The 26,576-nt window shown below is 39.9% G+C and overlaps 1 protein-coding gene across 1 annotated transcript; it reads left to right on the top strand.

The window, feature by feature from the left end:
- The first annotated feature begins 23,437 nt into the window (after nucleotides 1–23,437).
- LOC127790995 (uncharacterized) lies at nucleotides 23,438–23,830 on the top strand. Its single transcript, XM_052320731.1, has one exon. It carries the CDS (start codon nucleotides 23,438–23,440, stop codon nucleotides 23,828–23,830), a length of 393 nt encoding a protein of 130 aa, XP_052176691.1.
- The last annotated feature ends 2,746 nt before the right edge of the window (nucleotides 23,831–26,576 follow it).

Genomic DNA, 26,576 nt, shown 5'->3' with positions numbered 1-26,576 from the left:
TTTAAATATTCTTATTAATTAATAAAATATTTTAAAATAAGATACAAGGTATTCAATGCTAAAAATAAAATTTAGTGTTTACTTTATTTAAAAGTAAGATATATTATTATGATTAATCCTAATCATTGTCTTAGAATGTAATAAATGTATTTTATTTTTAAATAATTTATTTTTATTTCACTTTTTTTTTAATTATAAAATATGTTTACTCATTAATGATAAGTGCATTGATATTAGTGTTAAGTAATTGAAAATAAGATATAAATAAATACACATTGTCTAAAAATAATTTAAATTATGTTAGGTGCCGCTTCCGAATTTTCTCGCTAGCATAGAAAATCCGAAAAAATATCCATTCAAGATGGATACAGATACAAGATCACTTAAGATTTACAAAAATTTCTTTTTATTTTCATATTTGCTCACTAACAATATAAGCCATAATAAATATTACATCATTCTTTACATTATCTTTTAGGGCATACCACCCATACATTTTCAAAATAAAAAGGCATCAAGATTTTAAATACAAAATGAAACCCTCTAATCATACCCTCAAACTACACCCATGGATCTTTGAGGTCGGAATATCTCTGTACACATCTAACTGGGACTCGTCCCAAATATCTATCTTACACTTCTTGGAATGACAAAAATAAATAAATAAAGTGAGTCACAAAGCTCAACAAGTATTTAGCAAAAAGAATCATCAATAGATCGATATATATATATATATATATATGAAGGCATGAAGAATTCAGAGTCAAAGGAAGAATCATTACCCGACATATAGACATCGACTGAGTTCATGCCTTTTACATTTGACAACCACATCCTCAAAGAAAATACGATTTCTTATATTTCATCAAAACACTTTTTTTTTTTTCCTTTCAAAGTGAGCCATGAGACTCGGCAAGTGTATAAAAACAACGAAAACTGAATTTAACAAGACTTTCCCTTAATATCATTCATATCATGCCACATATGGAAACACATGCCAGTCTCATATACGTAAATGACACACAATTACATGCCATGTGGTAACATAAATATCCAGCCATAACATAAATGCATAAATACACACATATGGTTCTTGAGGCCCACATAAAATGCAGACACTGGCACCCAAGAATCAGTATACAAACCTGCCAGCAGCCCAAGACGGGCTACCAAATCAACCACATGAGCCCAATGCTCCCATACCACATCCATATATATCATATACATCACTGGCGTCATCATGTGCCATAGCACCCACAATCTCATCAAAGTCTCAAGTTGTTGTGGGCCTCTATCCACAGTTTTACCCATAACAAGATCCAGGTGCTATAGGCCTCCACCTATAGTCTCACACATCACAAGATCTAGCTGTTGTGGACCTCTACCCATAGTCTTACGCATCACAAGATCCAGCTGTTATGGGCCTCCATCCACAGTTTTACGCATCACAGGATCTAGTTGCTATGAGCCTCCACCACAGTCTTACGCATCACAATCACAAGCCAACTTCCACCACCATTACCACCATACAATGCAACATATAAGGAATGCAGTGGCTCTTACAACATTAACGTGATGGCAAGGCCCCCATAAGCCAAGCATCAAGCCATACTACTCCCACGTAGGAATTCACACACACGAATGCTCTAGTGCATATGCTCGCCTAACATACACAAGTCAACACTCGCAGGCTAACTGTGTCTTACCAATGCTCACGCCCCCAACACATATAAAGCATGACCCACTAATGAATGCAACCCATGACCCAACATCATAATGCAAGATAAAATAACACACAATGCTATGCAACACAGCCACAACAATTGTAACACCCCACTTTACACGGGCACGTCACTATAAGGGAATTCAAGGGAAACTTTTTTTTTCAAGTTCATTGCGTGTAGTGCATTAAGAACAATCTTCACATGCTTTAACATGCCCAACACATACAACGATTCAAAGAACAATCGTCACATGCTCACACATGCTGGCACTCGCGGTAATTTTAAGAACAATCTTTACATGCACACAAGATCCTGAAAATCCCAGTCTCGCCTATCTAACTAATAAAATCAACAATCTTAAACTAAACGAGCCATAATATTACATAGTGGATATAATAACATCAAAATATCGTGGCCTACCACGGGGTTCTTACGTAATGTTTCCACATCATAATACGTATTACAACGCTACAAAATGATAACAACACTATCATGCGACCGTTCATACATATATCAAAATAAGTACTACTGCCTCAAAATGGTACAACATCTAGCACGCTAAACACCGTTGGCCCTTAACTGGCCACGTCCTCACCTTTGCAGCAGTCCCTGGCTGGAACGTTGAATGTTCTAGGGGTATAACACAGATTAGATGATAAAACATTTAAGTGATGGCATGATACAGCTTACTGAATGCATGAATAACACATGAGCATGGCATATACAGACAATGACAACATGCAACATGTCTAACTTGAGAAATTTCCCTAGTATACTCAATCTCCAGTGGAAACCATTCCACGCACCATTGGGATTGACCTTGTCGCGACATACTTAACCCCCGGGTGCTCTTCCATGTCACCCGATTATCGGGATTAACCTTGCCCCATTCTCAAGAAGACCCCATCTTGTCCCCCACAGACATAATAACAACACAAAAATCAACACCTCGGTGATATGAAAACCACACGCCATGCACCAATCATAAGTAAAACAGTTTATGCAATATTCCATATGATCAATATGCATACGATGCCACAAATACATAAGTAAAACGCCTATATGATATATCCTAAGTTCTAGAGGGTATAACCACTCGTTAGAACCGGTCCAAACACATGCAATCCTAAGCTCAGGAGGGTAGAACCGCTCAACTGAACCCACTACACACACACCAAGAAACTTTCAAGACAAAGGGTAAGATTGGAATCAAACCACTCACATTAATTTGGAAAAAGTCAATTTTTGTCTCGAAAAGCGTGTCGTACCTAAAAAATCATGCAATCCTTCCTTCTAATAGTCATATCGTCTCTTGTTTACCATTATGTCTATAGAAATCAGTATTTCTATTTTTTTCACAATTTTCTCAATTTTTTTTTATTTTTCTCTATTTTTACAAATCTTTCTTTTCTTCGAAAATTCATAATAAATACCTAACACCTAGTTTCTCCAAATATTTTTGCATAAACACCTCTAAAATAATTTTACAAAAATATTAAAATTAATGTCAGGAAAAACTTGTGCGTCACACGCCCTCACGCGCTAGGCAAGTGACCTGCACTTAAAGTCCGCCCATGCACCCACGCGCCTTGTCTTCTCCGGTCGTCTTCTCCGATGACGGCCACTTCCAATGACCTCCAACGGCCAAACAGATTATAGGGGCTTGAAGCTCTCCCTGAGGCGACCCTAATGGACCCCTTACACGTCGAAAAAACCCACCGGAAAGGACCTTAATGGCCGATTGCAGGTGCGGCTTTGGTGACTCTCGATTTTCTGGCCAGCTTCTTAAAACCCCATGAAACCTATGCCAAAATCTCTCAAATTCTCCAGAAACGCTTCCCATAACTCAAAGAATAAAAACCTCTTATCCTTAAGACTCGATTCAAGCTAAAACACGGCCAATTTTTTTGATTTTTTTTTTTGAACTCTTGGCCCTCAACCCCTATTTATACCCGTTTCTGGTGCCAAAATCCACCAAATCTCAGTTGTTCTTATCCCATAAGCCCAAAATCTAGCTTCTAAATGATTCATCTAACCCTAAATCATTAGAAAACACCCTCAAAAAATTTGGCCTAAATTTTGATCCCATCCACCATTAAATCCGATCACATCGCCGCTGTGCTCGGCCAATGGCCACCCCTACTCGCTTCATCATCACCTGGAGGCTATCCCTGAGCCTCCAGGCCACCTTCCTGACGCCAAGGGCGGCTAGCCAGAGGCCACAGTGCAATCGGTCTGTTTTCCACCTACAAGTTTGGTTTTTTTACACTTTTGCCCCCCAATAAACTTCCAAATGCGCTTTGCCCCTTTCTTGATACCCCTAGACTTTCTAATAATTTCACTATGACCTATAAGTTCCAAAATCTCCATTTCCCTCAAGAATTTCTAAAAACCTTTGTCGTTTCAGCCTCCCTCGTGCAGTTTATATTTTCTGCACTTTGGCCTAAATGCCCCTAATTGCGTGTTTTCGACCTCAAACCTTTGCGAATCTCTTGGTTTTGTCAAATTCTACTTATATGGGCAATTTTACCTTCCTTGACATGCTTTGACATGGACACTTGCCTTTCGTTCCTGTTTTGGATATTACATATTGGCTCGAAACTTTGATAAATTCTATTTTGACCCCATAATTTTCAAAAATACATTTAATATTAAATACTGGGTATTACAACAATGCTATGACAAGTGACATTCACATATCCTTAATTTTTTGCCCATTAAAGTTCTTGACTCTTTCACACAATTCACATTTAAATAGATTTACCAAATCAATTAAGGGCAATTATTTATACAATGATAGTCATGCATCACACATGAGATGCCATGGATATGCCAACTAAGAACATTTCTTAATAACTTCCCAATTGAATATCATGCTTTCTCATACAACTCAATTATATTTTTATCTCATGAATCCCATGTATATACATATATATTTTCAACCACATCCTATTATTTTAGAGGATTGAGTGATATTAAAGGAAGCATTTAATAACAATTTATCTTAGCAATCATACTTAATTTGAATTGCTTTAACCAACTCAAATCATAACCAAAATATATGATATTATATATCAAATCGAAGCCCTCAAAGTCTAGATTATGACACTTTAAATGGATCTCAATTCCGACTTTTACATCAAAAGTTATGATCAAAACAGCACAGCATGAACCGTGTTGTCAAAAAAATGTTAAGTTAACTTTAGGGAAAATAAGTCGACTGAGGCAAAGTCGACTTTTCAAAAAATAAGTCGACTTTTCACAAAATAAGTCAACTTGACTGAGAACTAGGTAAAAAGGTCAAAAACTGGCCTCTGTCGAGTCGACTTAACCCAAAATGAGTTGACTCGACACACCCAGAACACACGAAATGGACACCAAACACCCCAAAAATTCCAATCTGGTTTCCTAACCCACAATTGCCATTCCATGAAAGAAAAATGGGGTGAACGAACCCCAATGAAAAAATTTTCAAGACACCCAACGACGATAAAATGAAAACCCACAAATTCTTTTAAGAATATAAAGAAAACAAACTTATTTCAAGAAAATAACTCCAAGAGTTTGGAAGACCACTCCAAATTAATGGCAACAAGAAGATTTAAGTTTTTACATCAAAGAAAAAAACAAGGAATAAGCTTGCCAAAAGAAAAGAACTTGCATAAACCATTAAAAAGAGAGAGTGCAAGAGAACTTGCCTTTAAAGATGCTGGGGAAGAAGAAGCAATCCACTAGAAGCTTAAACCCCCACCTTTTGAAGTCCCAATCAAGAAGAATGGAGAAGAAGAAGAAGAACATTCAGGAGAGAGGGAGAGAAGAAGCAAGAAGAAGAAGAATTGAGGAATGAAAGAGCAATGGGAGAGGAGTGGCTTGCATGCCACCTCCAACTACTCTCCAACTTTTCTCTTCCCATTTTGCCCCTCTACACATCACACATTCTACTAAATATCTAAGCCCTTTTTGGTCATTTTGCCTCATTTTTTCTTTTCTTCTCCCATTTTTCTTTTTACTCATTACTACATGTCATTCCATACACATGGGCCCAAAGCCCATTTCACTAACCCAACTCAAAGTGGCCCATTTCCATCATAGACCCAATCAAAATCATTCCCATTTAATTAGAAACACAACTCACTAACACATGGGCTTAGGCCCAAATAGACAACCCAACCCATTAAATTAAACACATAATTTACTTACATACATTTTTTCACATAAAAATATTTCTCACATTTAATTTAATAGGGAAAAATTTTCAATTGCTATAAATAAAATATTATTAAACTCCTAAACCCATTAAAGAGTCATTACAAATTAACTATATTTTTAACTCACTACAAAAAAAAAAAACGTTTTAGCGATGAAAAATTCCGTCGCTAAAATATCAAAATCCGTCGCTAAATTTTTTAGCGACGAATTTAGTGACAAGTACCTATCCGTCGCTAAAAAGGGTATCGCTGAAATTTAGAGACCGATATTTTTAGTGACGGGGTTATACCTGTCGCTGATTCATTGATGGGTCAAAATCCCATCGCTAAATCAACGACGGGTATAACCCCTGTTGCTGAATCAGGGGCGGGTCAAAATCCTATTGTTAAATCAGCGACGGGGTTATACCTCTCATTGAATAAAAAAATAAATAAATATATATTTTTTTTATAAAAATAAATAAATTTGAACGTAAATCTATAAAAAAAATAAATTGTTTAAAAATTTTATAAATAAAATAAATATATTATTTATTTTTAATATATTAATAAATAATATTTTTAATAAATAAATTAATTAATTAAAAAATAAAAATAAATTTTTTAAACGTAATAAAATATATATATTAAAAATATAAATTATATAAATATTTAATAAATAAATGAATATAAATTTGTATATTTATTTAATATAAATTATGTATTTTTATTTATTTATGTAAAAAAATAAAACAAAAAAGCAAATCATATATAACATTTGATGTAAATTACCCACTTCCAATAATTAATTAATTACCTCTGTCAATCAATGACCAATCATCACATCAATTATTTATATTTTTCAATAAGGCATTAAATAAGTTCATTTTTAATATACATACAATAAATATAAATAATAGAGAAATTAAAATTAACAAGTAATCAATAAAAAGTAACTAATAGAGATATTAATCAAGTAATAGCTAATTATTATAAATTAACAATAAAAATTGATATATTGTAACTATTTTTTTTTGTTTAACATATCAGTTAAAACAAAACAATCTACTACTAACATGGATATTTTTCATCTAAAAAATATTCACAAATGCATTTAAAAGTTAAAATAACAAAAAATTAAAAATATAATACAAAAAAGTTAAAAAAAATACCTTAACAGTTTTGTGATGTTCGTATCTTCTAAATGAAAACCCTACAATAACAACAAAATTAGACAGAAAAAATTAAAAATATAATACACAAAAAAATACCTTAAAAGTTTTGCGATGTTCGTATCTTCTAAATAAAGACCCTACAACAAAAAAAAACTAGACAGAAAATTTTAAAAATATAATATACAAAAAAATAAAAAATATAATACAAAGAAAAATAAAAAATACCTTAATAAATAGTGAGGCATGGCAAAGGGGGTAAGGGGGAAGAGAGGGGAGACAAAGATGGAGGAAGGAGGGAAAAGAGAGGGCAGATAGAGTGCAGAGGCGAATGGGGGGAAGGCATTTATAGGGGAGGGGGAAAATTCAAAAGTGGAGAAGGGTCTGGCGGGAGGAGGAATTTTTTTGGGGGTGATAACGACGGGCATTCCCGTCTCTAACCTTTAACGACGGGTAAATGCCCGTCATTGAAACCCTTGGGATGGGGATGCTTGTCGCTGTTTAGCAATAGGAAAATGCCCATCGTTGACCCCTTCCCCCAAACTTCCCCCGAACCTTCCCCTTCTATTTATTTTAAATTTTTTAAAAATTTAAAAAATAAAATTTCTAAATATTTTAAAAAAAATTAAAAAATATAAATAAGATATATACAAAAAATAATATATTATACTCAATAATAAACATAAAATAATATATAAATAATAAATAAAACCTCAAATTTAGAGTATCCTACTTTCACGCAATTTGCAGGGTTCAACAAACAATCAATATTTCAAGATCAATGGTGTAATACTCTTTGTAGTAGCGATCCTTATATATCGTATTAACATCAAAATATACTCTAAAGAAAAAAATTCTATTTCATAGTGCTTCTTTCTATACCTATGAATTCCTTTAGACTCATAAATGATACATTTAAAAACTCCTTTAACTTTTTCAATATCAATAGATCGATTGTTTCGCTAGCACTTGTATCTTCCAAAAAGAAATAAGATCTCTGAGAGTTGTTCCCTGAATCCAAGGGAAAGTATTTTGATTCTCCTAATTACTAAAAAGTGTAATATACTTGAATTTAAATGGGGTTCACGATGGTGGTGGTGGAGGAACTGAATCGAAACACCTCCCCTAACACTTCTGTGATATTTTAGAATTAGCGATGGGCAACTAAATATTAATAATATTTTTTAAATTAATGTTCAATTTTTGAAATACATATATATTTTTTAACTACTTTAAAATATAATTGATTTATAGGTATTTAATTTTGCAACATTAAACTAATTAGAAAAAAAATTAGGAGATAAAGAGATAAGAAAAAATAAATAAAAATAAATCACTAAAAGTACTTAAAGAACAATGACTGAAAAATGAATAAAATTATTTTTTAATTAAAATGTAAGGCCCCCACCCAAGTTCCCAAAGAACTAGAGCGAGTGCCCCTACTGATGAATACTAGAAAAGAAACCGGATAAAGGAAACTTGTCATCCTCGCGTGAGTATCAAAATCTTAACCTGCTATACATCAACTAATCTCTAGGCTTACATAACCCAAGCATGCATAACATACATCACTGGCACACCGCCCGCAAAATAAACATAATCCAACATACCCAAATAAAATGAAAAAAATACAATCCGGAAGCAACAAAACGCATAAAAAGAAACCCCTAGGCTGACAATTGCTAGGTCTGCATGATCGCCTAACCAAGAAGGTGGGAACTACTAGACTTGCCCCTAATTGGGTCCTTGCCTTTACCTAGAATGAAAAGAAAACAAGGTGAGTCCAAATGACTCAATAAGCTCATAAAGAAATGACAGACAGATAGAGTAAGTGCTAAGACCTGCATCTCAAGTGCATAACAAATCAAAACTCATGCATAATATGCCACACAATCTCATAAACTGGTTTAGGTACCAACGGTAGAAGTAACAATGCACACATACAGGATCTTGGGGCCTAAATAAGAAATGGACTAGCACCCAAGTACTTATAAAAAACCTGCTACTGCCCTGAAGGCAGATTGTACTTTATACTACGAGTCGAAGCTCCCCCAGGTGGGAGCTACCACATCCATTGGCCCGCATCAGCGTCTAAGATAAAAATTGGGCACGCCGAGGTATCCTTAATAACTCGATTCGAAAAACCCGACATAGTACAATTGTATCTCAACACTGGAGTCATAACTCATGCAGATGCAACAAATAAGGGGTGGCGTAGTAGATTGGACAAGATACAAAGCTCCCATAAGCCAAGCATCCCACCAAGCCTTGCCCAACTAGTAAAACACACGCCAAATGAGATTGCTTGTGTTTAACAACGAATAAATAAATATCATGGTCGTGGGACAAGCACTCAAGTCAAATGGAACCCCCAATGCATATCCCAAGCTCTTGTATGCATATGAACTAACCATATACTAGAAATAAAAGGAACATATACAAATACTCTTGGCCACAACAACTTCTATGAGAACGTACCCACAACAACCTAGCTTCATTCCATAATAAACAGAAAGGAGGATTGAACTCTTCAAATCTCACAAGAATAGTCGACCCAAACATTGTCAAAATGGGTTAAATTATATACCAAAATAAACTTATCGAGTCTAGTTTACATCGCTTCAAACGGTTCATCAATCGGATATCTATACAAAAAGTTATGGTAAAAAAAGTATAGGGTGTGCAATGTAGAGTCGACTTACGAATAGTTGACTAATGAGAGGATTAGTCGACTATTGAAAGGATTAGTCAACTGGGCCGATAGCTAATCTTCCGAAGGTTGGCTAGTAGCTAATCTTTCGAAGGTCGGCTAACCCACTACATAGTCAACTATTGACCAAAAATAGTCGACTAATGAACACAAAAATGCACAGAAATGATTGAGAACACCCCAAAACCATCCCAACTCTTCCAATACCCCATCAAACTCAAATCACTTCAATTTCCCTCATCTCATAGGATGAAACAACCTCTATTTCACAACCCAAATGGAATTAACGGAATAAATTTGAGAAAATGAGAGTTTTACAAAGATTTTGACATAGGTTTCTACACAACCATCTTTTGGGAAACCATGAGATCTTTCATGACTAAAACCTCCATATCTCAAGTTCAATGTCTTAAATGAGGAAGAGAAGAGAGGAACTTGCATCCAATACAAAAGGAAAGGAATAAGAACAAGAAGGAACTTGCCTTGACTAGCTTCACCTTTGCTTAAAGAAAATTGCCATAATGAGAAAGTCTCCCAACCACCACCGAAACAGGGGTAAAGTCAAGCAAAGAAAAAGAAGAAGAAGAATAAGATGAAGATGATGATGATGAAAATAGGGTCTCGAGCAAGAGGATAAAGGAGAAAAGGGAAAGTTATCTCCTTAGAGAAATGACCATTTTGCCCTTGCTCTTGCACCATTTCACAACTTTGCCATTTCCCTTTTTTTTCATTTGAATAAATGAAAAAATTATATATATATATATATTTTCACCAAACTGAAATAAATATCAATAATGGCATAGACCCAATAACGGATCATTAAAAACCCTCCCCCCTTAAAAGAATCTAGTCCCCCAAATTCGTACTTGATTACTCGAAAAGTAGTGGATGATCACGCCTCATCTCTTCTTCTAGCTCCCAAGTTGCTTCTTCGGGCCCGTGTCGCTACCACTGGATTTTCACACAGGGAATAGAGCGATTTCTAAGCACTTTCTACTTTCTATCCACAATACAAACCGACGATTCTGTATATGAGGCGTTCTCTTTCACTTAGAGGGGATGATAGTCTATAACTTATCTAGGATCCGCGATACATCTGTGTAGCATGGAGACATGAAAAATGTCATGTACGAGAGCTAATTATGGTGGCAAAGCTAGAAGGTATGCTAACGGCCCAACATGCTCTAAAATCTCAAATGGACCCACGTAGCACGGACTGAGCTTTCTTGAAACTCCAAAACGTTGAATACCTTTCATAAGCATGACACGAAGAAATACATAGTCTCCAACTGAAAACTCCAAGTCCCTACACCTCCTGTCCGCATAACTCTTATGACGATCTTGGGTGGTCTTCATTCGGGCCTTTATCAACTTGATCTTGTCCGTAGTTTCTGCCACAATGTCTGGCCCTAACATGGAACTGTCACCAATCTCAGCCCAACATAATGGAGATGTGCAGGGTTTGCCATACAATGCCACAAAAGGTGCCATCTAAATGCTAGACTGGTAGTTGTTATTATAAGCAAATTCTACCAAAGACAGGTGCTCATCCCAGTTACCATGAAAGTCTAACACACAAGCCCGGAGCATGTCCTCCAAAGTCTTAATAGTCCGCTCTGTCTACCCGTCTGTCTGGGGATGAAATGCAATGCTGAAAGTCATCCTAGTCCCCATGGCACTCTACAACGCCTCCCAAAAATGTGAGGTAAAACGTCGATCTTGGTCTGACACAATGCTGGCTGGCACTCCATGCAGTCTCACTATCTCATCCACATATAATTTGGTCAAGCAGTTCATAGGGTAGGTCTTTTTGATCGCTAGAAAATGTGCAGACTTGGTCAACCTATCAACAATCACCCATATTACGTTGTGACCCCTGCTAGTACGTGGCAGTCCCATAATAATGTCCATAGCAATCCTATCCCATTTCCACTCGGGAATGGACAATGGACAAAGTAACCCTGCTGGTCTCTAGTGCTCAGCCTTCACCTGCTGACACACTAAACAATGAGACACAAACTTTGCCACATACCTCTTGCCTACTCTTGAATGGATAGTATAACGCGAACAATGTGCCTTTGATAGTATCTCCTGTCTAAGTTCTTCGTCCACTAACACATATTCTAACCTGATATAGCAACAAACCATCATCCATCATCCCTCAGACAGTACCCCAAATGCCTAAATCTATCCATGTCTGCCATGATATGCATCAACCTCTCATCATACTATTGCTTGTTACGAATCTAGTCCACCAAATTTGAATGAATAGCCATGAAAGCACAGTAAATATCAGGAGCACTACCTGAATCTGAGATAGTGAGCTCGCTCAACTGCTCCAATAGAGACCACTTTTAAACCAACACTGTTGCAGTGGACGCTCCTTGATGGCTCAAGGCATCAGCTACAAAGTTCACCTTACTTGGATGGTAGAGTATCTCACAGTCATAGTCTTTGAGTAGCTCCAACCAACGCCTTTCCCTCATATTTAACTCCTTCTGAGAGAACAAGTACTTTAAACTCTTACGGTCAGTGAAGATCTGTACCTTTTCTCCAAATAGATAATGCCGTCATATCTTCAAAGCAAGCACCACGGCAGCAAGTTCCAAGTCATGGGTAGGGAAATTTATCTCGTGTTTCCTCAATTGCTTGGAAGCATAAGCAACAACACGTCCCTCTTGCATCAATACACAACCCAGACCTGAGTATGAAGCATCATTATAAATTGTGAACAAGTCGCCACTCCTAGGAATAGCCAATACTGGGGTAGAGGTTAAACGCTGCTTCAGCTCCTAAAAACACTACACATAGGCGTCATCCCAAATGAAAGGAACTCCCTCGTGCGTTAACTTGGTCATAGGAGAGGCAAAAACACAAAACCCTCAATAAAACACCTGTAGTAACCAGCTAGCCTTAGAAAACTACGTACCTCAGTCACCGTAGTAGGCCTTGGCCAATCTAATACTACCTTGATCTTCTCAGGATCCACTGATATGCCTTTCCCAGATACTACGTGACCCAAGAATATCACCTGAGGTTGCCAAAACTAGCACTTGAAAATTTTGGCGTATAATTGTTTCTCTCTGAGTCGCTGCAACGCCATCCTCAAATGAATCTCATGATCTATTGGGCTAGGTGAGTATACCAAGATGTCATCGATGAAGACAATGACAAAGCTATCCAAATAATCCTTGAACACTCAGTTCATTAAGTCCATAAACATTGTTAGCACATTAGTCAACCCAAATGGCATGACTACAAACTCATAATGTCCATACTTGGTACGAAAGGTAGTCTTGGCTATATTTTCATCCCTCACCCTAACCTGATGGTACCCAGAATATAGATCTATCTTGGAGAATACTGAGGCGCCCTGAAACTGATCTAACAAGGCATCCACACGAGGTAATTGATACTTGTTCTTAACTGTTACCTGGTTAAGCTACCTATAGTCAATGCACAGCTGCATGGAGCTATCGTTCTTGCGCACAAATAACACTGGTGCTCCCCATGACGAAGTATTGGGTCAAATAAAGACTTTATCTAAAAGGTCTTGCAATTTCACCTTCAACTCTTTTAATTCGTTGGTAGCCATGCAATAGGGAGTCTTAGAAATAGGTTGAGTTCCTGGCAGTAATTCAATGGAAAAATCAATCTCCTTATAGGGTGATACGCTCGACAACTCATCTAGAAATATGTCCGGGAAATCCCGAACAATAGAAAGGTTAGCCAATTACTTTCTCTCCCTAGCACTAACAATCACAAATGCCAAATATGCTTCACACCCTTGCCTTATCAACTTCTTTTCTTGCATAATTGAGATCATCGACATCGTTACAACTGGTTTTACTCCCATGTATATCATCTCTGACTGATATAGAGGCTCAAAGGTAATAACCTTGCGTCGACAGTCAACCTTGGCATAATAGTGAGACAGTCAATCCTTGCCTAATAAAAGATCAAAGTCCTGAATAGCTAACACCACTAAATCACCATGCATAACTCTGTTATGGACTATAATCTCACATTCTGGCACCACTTCACTTCCTAACAACATACTACCACCCGATGTCGTGGCAGATAAGATGTATGGTAGATGACTACTAGCAATAGGTACAAAATGTAAAACATGTGGTGCAATGAAGAAGTGGGTGGTGTAACGCCCCGCTTTTCCTGAGCATAAATAGCTTAGGAATTTCGAGAATATATATTTTTCTTAACATAGACTCAATATAAATCATTTCTCGATAATCCCGTTCTACCTTCTCATCATACCAAAATAAGAATTAATAAGCTAAGACAGGTAATCATCACACATGCAGAAGCTAAAATCGAAACTTGATATGTCACGTAACTAAATTCACTTAATCATAACATAAGAATATGTACCATCATATCATCAAATACTTAAATACATGGAGACTTATCATCAAGAGATAACAACTGAGCACTTCAGATACAATCTGACGATTCCTCAAAAATACATTAAATCGTAACAATTATACATGACTAAAAACATATCCTGAATCCTCATGAAGAATCCAAAGACATGAAACAACTCGTCGAACCCATCGGCCACGTCATCACGTGTCGTTACATCTCAATCATCCCTTTGCCATAGCTGCAAATCCTAACTGGAACGTTCGAATGTTCCAGGGGCATAACCCAATTAGAAGATGAATCTTCTAGTAAGGGTTTAATAATATGATACATGAATGCATGATGCAATAACATGAACAATCATATGCCCTAGTGTAACTTCCCTGGCCCACCAGCCCGACACGGAACCCTAGGCAGAATTTCAACCTACTTTTTAGGATAATTCTAACGTTGTTCCATCAATTGTCCTTGGAGAATTACGGTTACACTATCAGGGCGACATCCCAATCCCATACACGAGTATCAATATGCCAATAATATCGTGCCATGCAAAAATCATAATGCATCGATGCAACAATACATGTATAAATATGACAGGATGCTCATATAATACATATAACTTAGCCACTTTCATGACTATCATGCTCAACATAGGCAAACTATAACATGTATAAATTTTTGAGAAAAACCACTCACATTTAGCACGAAGTTAGGAATACCTCGAAAAACGTGCACCACCTCGATTTGCATGCTCAACCTCAATTTTCGTGCCAAATCTCAAAAGTTGCACAAATCACTAATCCTTGAGCACAACAATCCTATAAAACATATTTATCATGGAATATATCAATACTCCAATTTCTTCACATTTTCCTTTATTTTTCTCATATTTTCGCTTCTAAAATTCTAAATAAATACCTCTTTAACTATTTTCTCAAATCTTTTTCCACAACAATTCATCATATTCTAAGAACTTCAAAGGAAAATTCTAGAACTTACCTCCAAGCTTCATTTTCACTCAAAACGAGGTTGGTCGTTACAAAAATCGAGAAACCAGGAAAGTCAAAACCAAAACTTTTTACACAACCCTCTAGATCTCTATTTTTCAAGAATTTAGCAATTTTTGTCATAATTTTCTAAGCCCAGACGCTCCCACACGCGCCCCTACAAGATGCCTTATGCACCTCAACTGGCGCGTGCACTGCACACGTCAGTCGTCTTCTTCCTCCAGCACGTTGAACAATTGCATTTTGCCTGGTTTTTTGCCAATATCTCATTCGTTTGAGCTTCGTTTTTCCTCCCATTTGAACCTATGCCTTCCTCTCTTCATCCTCTATAGGATTTTAGCTTCAAATCGATCAATTGGAGCCATATTTTGACTGCTCAACTCAATTTTTCGGGGAAGCTCCATATATCCTTCATCTCTCAACAAAAATTGCTCAAATTTCACAGGAATGATCCTCTGGACTTGGGGAACAAAAGCCCCTTATCCGTTGCCCTCAATTTATTCCCGAACTCTCAGATTTGAGAGTTTAAATTTATTCTTCATTTTGGCATCTCCAAACACCTCTATTTATAGGCGATTTTGAGCATTCAAATGCTTATGGCTAGTTAATCCAATTTGCTTATGGCTAGTTAATCCAACCTCCCTGAGGCTTCTACCGGCCCCAAATTAGTCCAAAAAATGCCACCAAACATCGATTCAATGCTTCGAAATTCCAGCAATGAAACGGCCAAAAATCATGCAAAATTGGTTACCCTCGTGGCCAATGTCAACCTAGACTCGACCCAAGAGCATCTTAGGCTACTTTCCTCAACTCTTCGACCATTGAATTCGGTGATGGGAGGTGGTGGTGAAATCTTGGTCAGCCATGGCAGATTGCTCCATCTCCAACTTTTGAAAAATTGTACTTTGACCCTTGCATTTTCTCATTTTACACTTTGGTTATTTTCTTGAAGCCCCTGACCTTCCCAATAGTTCCATTATGACTCTCAAGTCCTAAACCTTTCATTTCATCCCTGAAGATTTAGAAATAACATCCTTTTGACCTCCCTCTAGCAATTTTGAGAAATTACACTTAGGACCGAATCTTTATTTTGATCGTAAACCCTTTTGTTTCTTCCTGAAACCACTGAAGGGTTGTTCAACATACCAAATATGAACCTTCTTAGGGTTCCATTGACTTTTAGGAAGTCCCCTACAATTATTCAGTTTTTCAGCCTGAATCATAGCTGTATTTTAGCTGTACCAAAAATTATTTCTAATCCAATTTATTTCGATGCCATAAATCATGCCTCGAAATACTCGTCAATTCCGTATCATTTTCCTTAGATATCTTGGCTCCAAGGCACTCCCTACAGTCGATTCAATCAATTTTTGGGGATATTTAGATACCAATATTCCCCAAAATTTCATTTTTCTAATAAAACACTTATTCTCATATAATCCCAATTTCTTGGGTATTACAGGTGGAGCCTATGTCAAATAAAGCACGAACATCCGAGCCATAGAGTAAGAGAATACCTTGTACAATCTCATTGCCTCTATCAGCCTCTGCTGCTGATAGTGTAAACAGCTTGCCTGATACTTGGGGGATATCAGTAATGGCAAGTCGGGAAGTTGTTCTCTGCCCTCTAGTCGCTGTAGATCTCTGTGCTGGCCTTTAACCTAAAGCCCCAGTCTTCTATCCCTCAACTGATCCTGGTTGTGTGCATACATTGGACTTGTGACCTTGCTGGCCACAACAATAAGATGTGATCCCCTAGTTGGATGCCGCACCTGATCTCCGTGGAAAGCCTTTCCTTGTATGACCTGGTTTCCCACTGTAACACCCCACCACGCCAAGCATGTCACTATAAAGGTATTTCTGGGAATCTTTTTTTTCCAAGATCATCATGTGCGATGATTTCAAGAACAATCTTCACATGCAGATTAATAAATCCCGAGAAACCCCAGTCTTGCCCGTTTAACTAACAAGATCAATAATCTTAACAACTAAACCAGACATATCATAACACAGTGGATACATTAACAATAATACTATGGCCTACCATGAGTTCCATACAGGGCGTTTCTACACCGAACTACGTACTACAACTACCAAATGATAACATCATTATCTTACAACTGTTCATACATAAACTAAATTACATACTAAAGCCTTCAGAAAAATATAATGACTATCAAACTAAACACCATTGGCCCTCAACTGGCCACGTCTTCGCCCTCGCAGCAGTCCCTGGCTGGAACGTTTGAATGTTCCAGGGGCATAACCTGTAACGCCCCGTGAATCGTAATTTAATTTAATTATTCGTTACTGGGGTAATTTAATTTAAAAGGAATATTAAAATAACTTGTTGTTATAAATAATAATGAATTATGTGATTTTAAGGAAATAAGAAATTAGGGTAATTAATTATTTTATTCTAGAATAATTATGGGAATAGGAAAAAAATTCAAATAAATTAAATTGTGAGATTTTTAGAAGTTTCGGGTGTTAGTGTAAATATTAAAGGGGGCGTATGTGTGAATTTCAAAAGATAAGGGGGTGCTGGTGCGATTTCTGTAAAAGGGACTAGGGGTCCCTTTAAATTTAATGCAGCGCGATATATGTATGAAGGCAGCGTGTGGCGCGGGTGGCACGCGGGCATGCGGAAGCGAGGGCGGACGCGGGTTCGAGCACACGAGTGCGCGCGCGAGGCAGGGAATTTTGCTGATTTTTAATCAGTTATGGGCGTCCAAAAACGACGTCGTTTCGTCAAGGGCGGTGGCCTCTAGATCTGGTTCCGTGGCTTCCACGTGGCCACGCCCTGTCCGCTCATTTTTACTCCAATTTAAGCCCAATTCGGGTGTTTCTTTCGCAGCAGAACAACCAGCAAAAATTAAAAAAAAAAAAGCAGTGCGCGCGAACGAAAATTGGGAGATTCTGGGGTTGAAATCAAGATTAAATCAAGTTTAAACGAAGATTAATTTAACTAGATAAGTAGAGAAGCTAGTAATAATCATTCTATATGGTTGAAATTTCATTTAGAGTCCAATTTTGTTAATTTTGGAAAATTATTGGGGTGTTACAGTTTGTATAATTTTTACTGCGTTGGGTCAAAACAAGTCTAAGGATATCTTCGTTAAGGCAAGTTCTTTATACCCTCCACAACGTTTCTTTCGTTGTCAATTTATTTAACCTCCCTTCGTTTGTTTCGGCCGTTAATCAATTATGGAATTTTGAATAGTTTGCTTTAAATTTACTTTATTAAACTGGCCTTGTGGATTTTACTTGTTGGTTGCCTACGGGGGTTTGTGCCACCCCCATGCCTGTGGGAATGATGCCGTACTCACTCGAAGATAGGTTCTTAGTTGTTCGGGTATTATTATGGATTTGTGGTTGTTCATAGGCTAGAGCGGTTGGGCAGTGGGGGCAAGGGTCAGCTGTTCGATGACATTGGAGTGATTATTGTACGGTTTTTCTTAGGCTGTCGGCTGGACACTCTTAGTCACTTACCGTTGACCAATGTCAGCCGTGTGGTAGGGTGTACAGTTTGCTTGCCCCCGTTGTCTCTGATATTTTGTCAGGATTTATGTCTCTCATTTTTTATTGTGCCGGGTTGTTCCTTGTATCTTTTATTTTTTGGCACAGGTGTCTATATATATTTTTATATACTCCGTGACCGTTATTCTAGTGGGGTACCTATGTGCGTGCATGTATATAGTTTTGCTTCCGCTGTTGTATTTCTTATGTATGCATGCTAGGGTAATTTTCCCGTCTTTTGTTTCGTTCATTTCCCTTCTATAAGTGCTCCCGTTCGGGTACACTGGGTGGTTGGGATATCCGGGCGGGGGTGATTACAATGTTGGTATCAGAGCGTCGTTGAGTCAATTTGGGGGATAAGTATCTGTACACCAAGGCTGTTAGGTAGAGTTAGAGTGTTAGGTCGTGTCTTTAATTTAGAAATGTGTTCTAATTAATCTTGGTTATGTAGGACTCATGGATGCATGCCGTGGACGAGGTCGTGGTCGACCGCCGGCGTGAGGTCGAGGACATCTTGTTCCTACTCCTGAGACACCGACGACAGGTACAGTAGCAGGAGGTGAGCGGTAGCCAAGGCCTCTGGATATGCAGGAGACATTGGCAGGCATCTTACGAGCCGTGGATGTACTGGCGGCATCACAGTTATGTCAGGAGCGCAGTCATGATGGTAGAACCTAGTACTATGGCCCAGGCATCACACTCAGGTACGCCGGGGGCAGGGGATAGTTCTGGTGCTGCTTTACTTAAAGATTTTATGGCACTACGTCCGTCAGAGTTTAGAGGAGGTGCAGACGCGGCAGAGGCTGAGGACTGGCCATTAGCAGTGGAGAAGCACCTGCGATCGATCAGCTGTGCAGAGGCCTAAAGGGTTCGACTGGGGACTTTTCTGTTGCGAGGAGACGCCAAGCGCTGGTGGGAGACTACCAGATAACAATTTGGTGATAAGGGCCTGACATGGGCACAGTTTGTCACAGTGTTCAATGAGACTTATGTACCTCATTGGGTCAGAGAGCATAAGGTATTTGAGTTTATTAAGTTACAGCAGGGGAGCAAGACGGTCACACAGTACGAGACCGAGTTTGTGGCGTTATCACGTTATGCTCCGGAGTTGGTGACCCCTGAGTCTCGTAGAGTTAGCAAGTTCCAGAGGGGGTTGCGAGCAGAGATTCACCATGCTATGGCTGGTATTGAGGCACCCGACTTTCCTACAGCTATCCAACGAGCCCATACAGTTGAGCAGGACCGATTAAAGACTCGATCGGATCAATTAGTCATGAAGGGTGCAGGAGGCAACAGTAAGAAGAGGAAGTGGGACGCGGGCAGTAAAAGTTCAGGATTTCTACCATGCCGACAGTGCAGACAGAGACATCAGGGACAGTGCCGAGATGTGCGTTGGGACGTGTGTTATCGATGCGGTCAGCTAGGGAATTTGAGGAGAGACTATCTGTAGGGGCCTAGACTAGCTACACTAGCCACACCAACTACTGGTCAGGATATCATTTGCTTTCGCTGTGGACAGAGAGGCCATCGGGCGAACATGTGCACACAGCCAGCGTAGATAGGAGGGCTGCGGACTGGAGGAGTAGGACCCAGGCCAGCTCAGAGGCAGACTACACCGAGGGCGCAAGGTCCAGTAGCACCATTACCCCTACCAACGGCACAACACCCAGGGTCCACAGAGAGACCACAAATGCAGGCGAAGGCATTTGCGGTGACAGCAGCCGAGGCAGCTGAGGGCAACGACACAATACAAGGTATCCTTTCTCTCCATGGTCATGAAGTACGTGCCTTATTTGATACAGGTTCTACACACTCCTTCATAGCACCATATCTGCTGCATAAGATCCCGATTCCTTATAACCCCTTGCCATATGATTTGTCTGTTTCGACACCGGGAGGGATGGTATTGTTGGGGAGTGAGATGGCCAGGGATTGTGAGATAGGGATTCACGACCAGGTATTTTTAGGGGATCTTATTGTTCTGGCAATCCAAGATTTTGATTTACTATTGGGTATGGATTGGCTCTCACGGCACTATGCTCGAGTTGACTGTCGGTGGAAGGTGATTTCGTTTGAGTACCCGGGGAGATCAGTTGTTACATACCGGGGTGTGAAGCCAGTGGTGACTACACCGATGATATCGGTTATGCAAGCTGAGAGACTTATACAACGTGGGTGTGAAGCTTATTTTGCATTTGTAACCGTGATAGCTGGGGAGAAGAAGGAGTTGGTTGCCTACCCTGTGGTACGAGACTTTCCAGACATATTTCCAGATGAGTTGCCGGGACTACCGTCGCACCAAGAGATTGATTTTGCAGTCGATCTGATACCAGGTACCCAGCCCATTTCCAAGACTCCTTATCTAATGGCTGCTAATAAACTGAAGGAACTCAAGGTGCAGCTGCAAAATCTTTTGGATAGAGGTTTTATTCGGCCGAGCACATCACCATGGGGGGCCCCAGTATTATTTGTGGGTAAGAAGGACGGATCTATGCGATTATGTATCGATCACCGACAGCTTAATCAGGTAACAATTAAGAATAAGTACCCTCTACCCCATGTGGATGATTTACTGGATTAGTTACGTGGTGCATCGATGTTCTCCAAGATAGACTTGCGGTCAGGTTATCATTAGGTGCAGGTCAGAGATGAGGATATTGTTAAGACCGCATTCCGTACACATTACTGGCATTATGAGTTTGTGGTCATGCCATTTGGGCTGATCAATGGCCTTGCAGTGTTTATGGATTTGATGAACAGGGTGTTCAAGGAATATCTAGATTCCTTTGTCATAGTTTTCATTGACGACATCCTGGTCTACTCACCGAGCCCTGAGATACACCAGGTGCATCTGAGTATGGTTCTGCAGAAGCTCAGGGAGGAGCAGTTGTATGCAAAATTCTCTAAATGTGAGTTTTGGCAGACCCGAGTTGTATTCTTAGGACACATGGTCTCAGGTGAGGGTATCTCAGTAGATTTAGAGAAGACTAGAGCCGTGATGGATTGGCCGAAACCGATGACAGTGATTGAGATTCGGAGTTTTCTTGGTCTTGCCGGGTATTATCGACGGTTCATAGAAGGCTTTGCACGGCTTGCATCACCTTTGACGAAGTTGACAAGGAAAGGCGTCAGATTTATTTGGGACGAGTCTTGTGAGAGATCCTTCCAGGAGTTGAAGTGGCGTTTGACTTCGGCGCCAGTACTGACGATACCCAGGAGTGGTGAGTTATTTACTGTATACAGTTATGCCTCATATGCAGGGCTGGGGTGCGTTTTGATGCAGGACGGCTGAGTGAACGCTTATGCGTCCAGACAGTTGAAGAGGCACAAAGAGAATTACCCTACCCATGATTTGGAGTTGGCGACCGTAGTGTTTGCTTTGAAGATTTGGAGGCATTATCTTTATGGCGAGAGAGTCCAGATATACACTGACCATAAGAGCCTTAAGTACCTCTTTTCACATAAGGAACTCAATATGAGGCAACGCCATTGGTTAGAGCTGCTCAAGGACTATAATTGTGAGATCCTCTATCATCCAGGTAAAGCTAATGTGGTAGCAGATGCTTTAAGTCGCCGTGGAGCATCAGTTACAGCTATGATGGTGCAAGAGTGGTTCTTACTGGAGTAGATGAGTGATTTTACCATCTCAGTGGCACCAGACAATCCTACCCTCTATTGTGCTGCCATGAGTATCCATTCAGATCTAGAGGATCAAATTCGGGATCGACAGCGACAGGATACTGAGCTTGGCGAGATCATGGTTGCTATGGAGAGATTTGGGCCATTGGGGTACAGCCAGAGGGACGACGGTTTGCTATTGTTCCGTGGACGGATTTGTGTGCCAAATGATAGTGATATCAGGCAAAGGATCCTAGAGGAAGCTCATTGTTCTCCCTATACTATCCATCCTGGAGCGACGAAGATGTATCAGGGCTTGCGACGTCAATATTGGTGGAGCGGCATGAAGAGGAGCGTAGCAGAGTTTGTATCACGATGTTTGGTGTGCCAGCAAGTCAAAGTTGAGCATCAGAGACCCGCGGGATTGTTACGACCTTTAGCTGTTCCAGAGTGGAAATGGGAACGCATAGCTATGGATTTTGTCTCGAGATTTCTGCGATCCAGCCGGGGATTTGATTCGATATGGGTGATTATCGATCGGTTGACTAAATCAGCGCATTTCTTACTGGTCAAGAAAACCTATCCTATTCATCGACTGGCCAAGTTATATGTTGACGAGGTAGTGAGACTGCACGGAGTACCAGCAAGTATTGTGTCAAACCGGGATCTTCGGTTCACTTCACGATTTTGGGAGGCATTACAGAGTGCTATGGGGACCCAGTTGACTTTCAGTACAGCCTTCCACCCTCAAACCGACGAACAGTCGGAGCGGACCATACGGACTTTGGAGGACATGCTCCGCGCTTGTGTATTGGACTTCCATGGGAGCTAGGATGACCATCTGTCACTAGTGGAGTTTACCTACAATAATAGCTTCCAGGCTAGTATCGGGATGGCACCTTTTGAGGCATTGTACGGGCGACCTTGTAAATCACCACTTTGTTGGACTGAGGTTGGGGAGCGAGCATTGCTTGGACCTGAGTTGGTAGAGCAGACGATAGAGAAGATCCAGTTGATTTGAGCTCAGATGAAGGCAACTCAAGACTGTCAGAAGAGTTACGCAGATAGACGACGTCGGGATTTAGAGTTTGTTGTGGGTGACCATGTTTTCCTTTGAGTCATGCCGATGAGGGGAGTTCGACGTTTTGGAGTATCTGGCAAGCTGAGTCCTCGCTATGTGGGGTCGTTCGAGATATTGGAGCGAGTCGGATCATTGGCTTACCGGTTAGCTTTACCCCCTCAGCTAGCTCAAGTACATGATGTCTTTCATGTTTCTATGCTTCGCAAGTACGTGGAAGATCCTGGGTATGTTATTGATTATCACTCGCTTGTGGTGCAAGAGGACGCGTCATACATCGAGTTGCCTGCTAGTATTGTGGATCGGAAAGAGAAAGTGCTCCACAACCGTACGATTTCCTATGTAAAGGTCCAGTGGCAGCGACATACCCCTGAGGAGGCTACTTGGGAGCTAAAGGAGGACATAAGGCGACTTTATCCTCAGTTATTTGCTTAGCCAGGAACGAATTTCGGGGACGAAATTCTTTTAGGGGGGAGGATTTGTAACGCCTCGTGAATTGTAATTTAATTTAATTATTCATTATTGGGGTAATTTAATTTAAAAGGAATATTAAAATAACATGTTATAAATAATAATGAATTATGTGATTTTAAGGAAATAAGAAATTAGGGTAATTAATTATTTTATTCTAGAATAATTATGGGAATAGGAAAAAAATTGAAATAAATTAAATTGTGAGATTTTTAGAAGTTTCGGGTGTCAGTGTAAATATTAAAGGGGGTGTATGTGTGAATTTCAAAAGATAAGGGGGTGCTGGTGCGATTTTTGTAAAAGGGACCAGGGGTCCCTTTAAATTTAATGTAGCGCGGCATATGTATGAAGGCAGCGTGTGGCGCGGGTGGCACGCGGGCTTGCGGAGGCGAGGGCGGACTCGAGTTTGAGCCCGCGGGTGCGCGCGAAGGCAGGGGATTTTGTTGATTTTTAATCAGCTATGGGCGTCCAAAAACGATGCCTTTTCGTCAAGGGCGGTGGCCTCCAGCGCTGGTTCCGCGGCTGCCACGTGGCAGCGCCCTGTCCGCTCGTTCTTTATACCCTTCACAACGTTTCTTTCGTTGTTAATTTATTTAACCTCCTTTCGTTTGTTTCGACCGTTAATCAATTATGGAATTTTGAATGGTTTGCTTTAAATTTACTTTATTAAACTAGCCTCGTGGATTTTATTTGTTGGTTGCCTACGGGGGTTTGTGCCACCCCCATGCATGTGGGAATGATGTCGTACTCACTCGGGGATAGGTTCTTAGTTGTTCGAGTATTATTATGGATTTGTGGTTGTTCATAAGCTAGAGCGGTTGGGTAGTGGGGGCAAGGGTTGGCTGTTCGATAACGTTGGAGTGACTATTGTACGGTCTTTCTTACGCCGTCGGCTGGACACTCCTAGTCACTGACCGTTGACCGGTGCCAGGCACTGCTGATCAGTTCTGTCGTTATGTGGTTATAGCATGACTGGTTACATTTTATTCTTGTTGCATGGTTTGGTGTGCACATAGGTACAGGCTGCATGTTGGGGTTTTCATGATCTGGTTGTGCTTGGCCACAGACATCCTAGTGTTATTAGTTGCATCTGGCATGGGCATATGCATCGCGTGTGATTTACTATGTGGGCGAAGCATCTACCTGATGCCTGGATGTATGGGCGCCAGTGTGTATAGTTGATGCTTACTACGCCTTGCATTTTATGTGCGCATTGCATGGTTACGATATGTACAGTGGTCTCAAATAGGAGTATCGTTCTGAGGTAGCCTCGGGCTCGATTATTCAGTGGCTCGGGTGTCGGGAGTACTGACCCTAGGAGTGCGCACAGGTTTGTTAAAGACATTGGTTGCCTTTCAGGGCAGCGACAGTTTGGTATGGGACTTGGGTGCCAGGTGTCTTGTGTGGGCCCCAAGGACCGGTATGTGTTTTCTTTATGCTATGCTGTTGTGTTGTAGTGTCTCATGGCTTGTGTGTATGTGCGGGACTATGTTTGGGGTGATCTCCTCTTCTATTCATGTTATAGCCTTCCTTTTCTTATAACTTGCTGAGTCTTGCGACTCAACTTACTTTCCATCATTCCAGGTAAGGGTAAAGCGAAAGTTGAGGGCGAGGATCGCGCCACCTAGCAGCCAGCCGTGTGGTAGGGTGTACAGTTTGCTTGCCCCCGTTGTCTCTGATATTTTGTCAGGATTTCTGTCTCTCATTTTTTACTGTCCCGAGTTGTTCCTTGTATCTTTTATTTTTTGGCACAGGTGTCTGTATATATTTTTATATACTCCGTAACCGCTGTTCTAGCAGGGTACCTATGTGCATGCATGTATATAGTTTTGCTTCCGCTGTTGTATTTCTTATGTATGCATGCCAGGGTAATTTTCCCGTCTTTTGTTTCGTTCCTTTCCCTTTCGTAAGTGCTTCCGTTCGAGTAGACTAGGTGGTTGGGACATCCGGGCGAGGGTGCTTACATAACCCAGATTAGATGATAAAACATCTAAGTGATGGCATGAAACAATATACATAATGCATGAAAGACATACGAGCGTGGAAGATACTAACAAAACGACAACAAGCAACACGTCTAACTTGAGAAATCTCCCTGATATACTCAACCTCACGTGAAAAATCCTTGCCACGACATACTTAATCTCTCGAATACCCTACCGTGTCACTTGTTCACCTAGATTAACCTTGTCCCATTCTCAAGAAGACCCCATCCCACCCCCAAGGACATAACAACGACACGAAAATCAATACCCAGATGATATGAAAAACCACACGCCATGCACCGACTCTTTTACAAGTTAAAACAGTTGATGCAATATACCACATGATCAATATGCAAATGATGCCACAAGTACTTAAATAAAACGCTTGCACAATATAGCCCAAATTTCGGAGGGTATAACCGTTCGCGGGAACTTATTTAAACACATGCAACCTAAGCTCGGGAGGGTAGAGCCGCTCACCTAAACTTATTACACACACACCAAATCATTTTCAAGACAAAAGATAAGACTGGAATCGAACCACTCATCTTATTCGAAAAGTCGATTTTCACCTCGTAATGCGTGCTAAGCCTCGAAATGTGCATCCGAATAATTTCCTAGCTTTGACATGCTCCTCTAGCCTCAAATTAATCCTCAGAATTTTCTGAGAATTTTCGGAAGATTTTCCCTATTTTTTCTCTATTTCTTCCATTTTCTTTTTTTTT

This window comes from Diospyros lotus, chromosome 14, assembly GCF_014633365.1.
Source record: "Diospyros lotus cultivar Yz01 chromosome 14, ASM1463336v1, whole genome shotgun sequence".
Taxonomy (NCBI): Eukaryota; Viridiplantae; Streptophyta; class Magnoliopsida; order Ericales; family Ebenaceae; genus Diospyros; species Diospyros lotus.
Note: the sequence above shows the minus strand (reverse complement) of the source record. Positions and strands in the feature narration are given on the sequence as shown.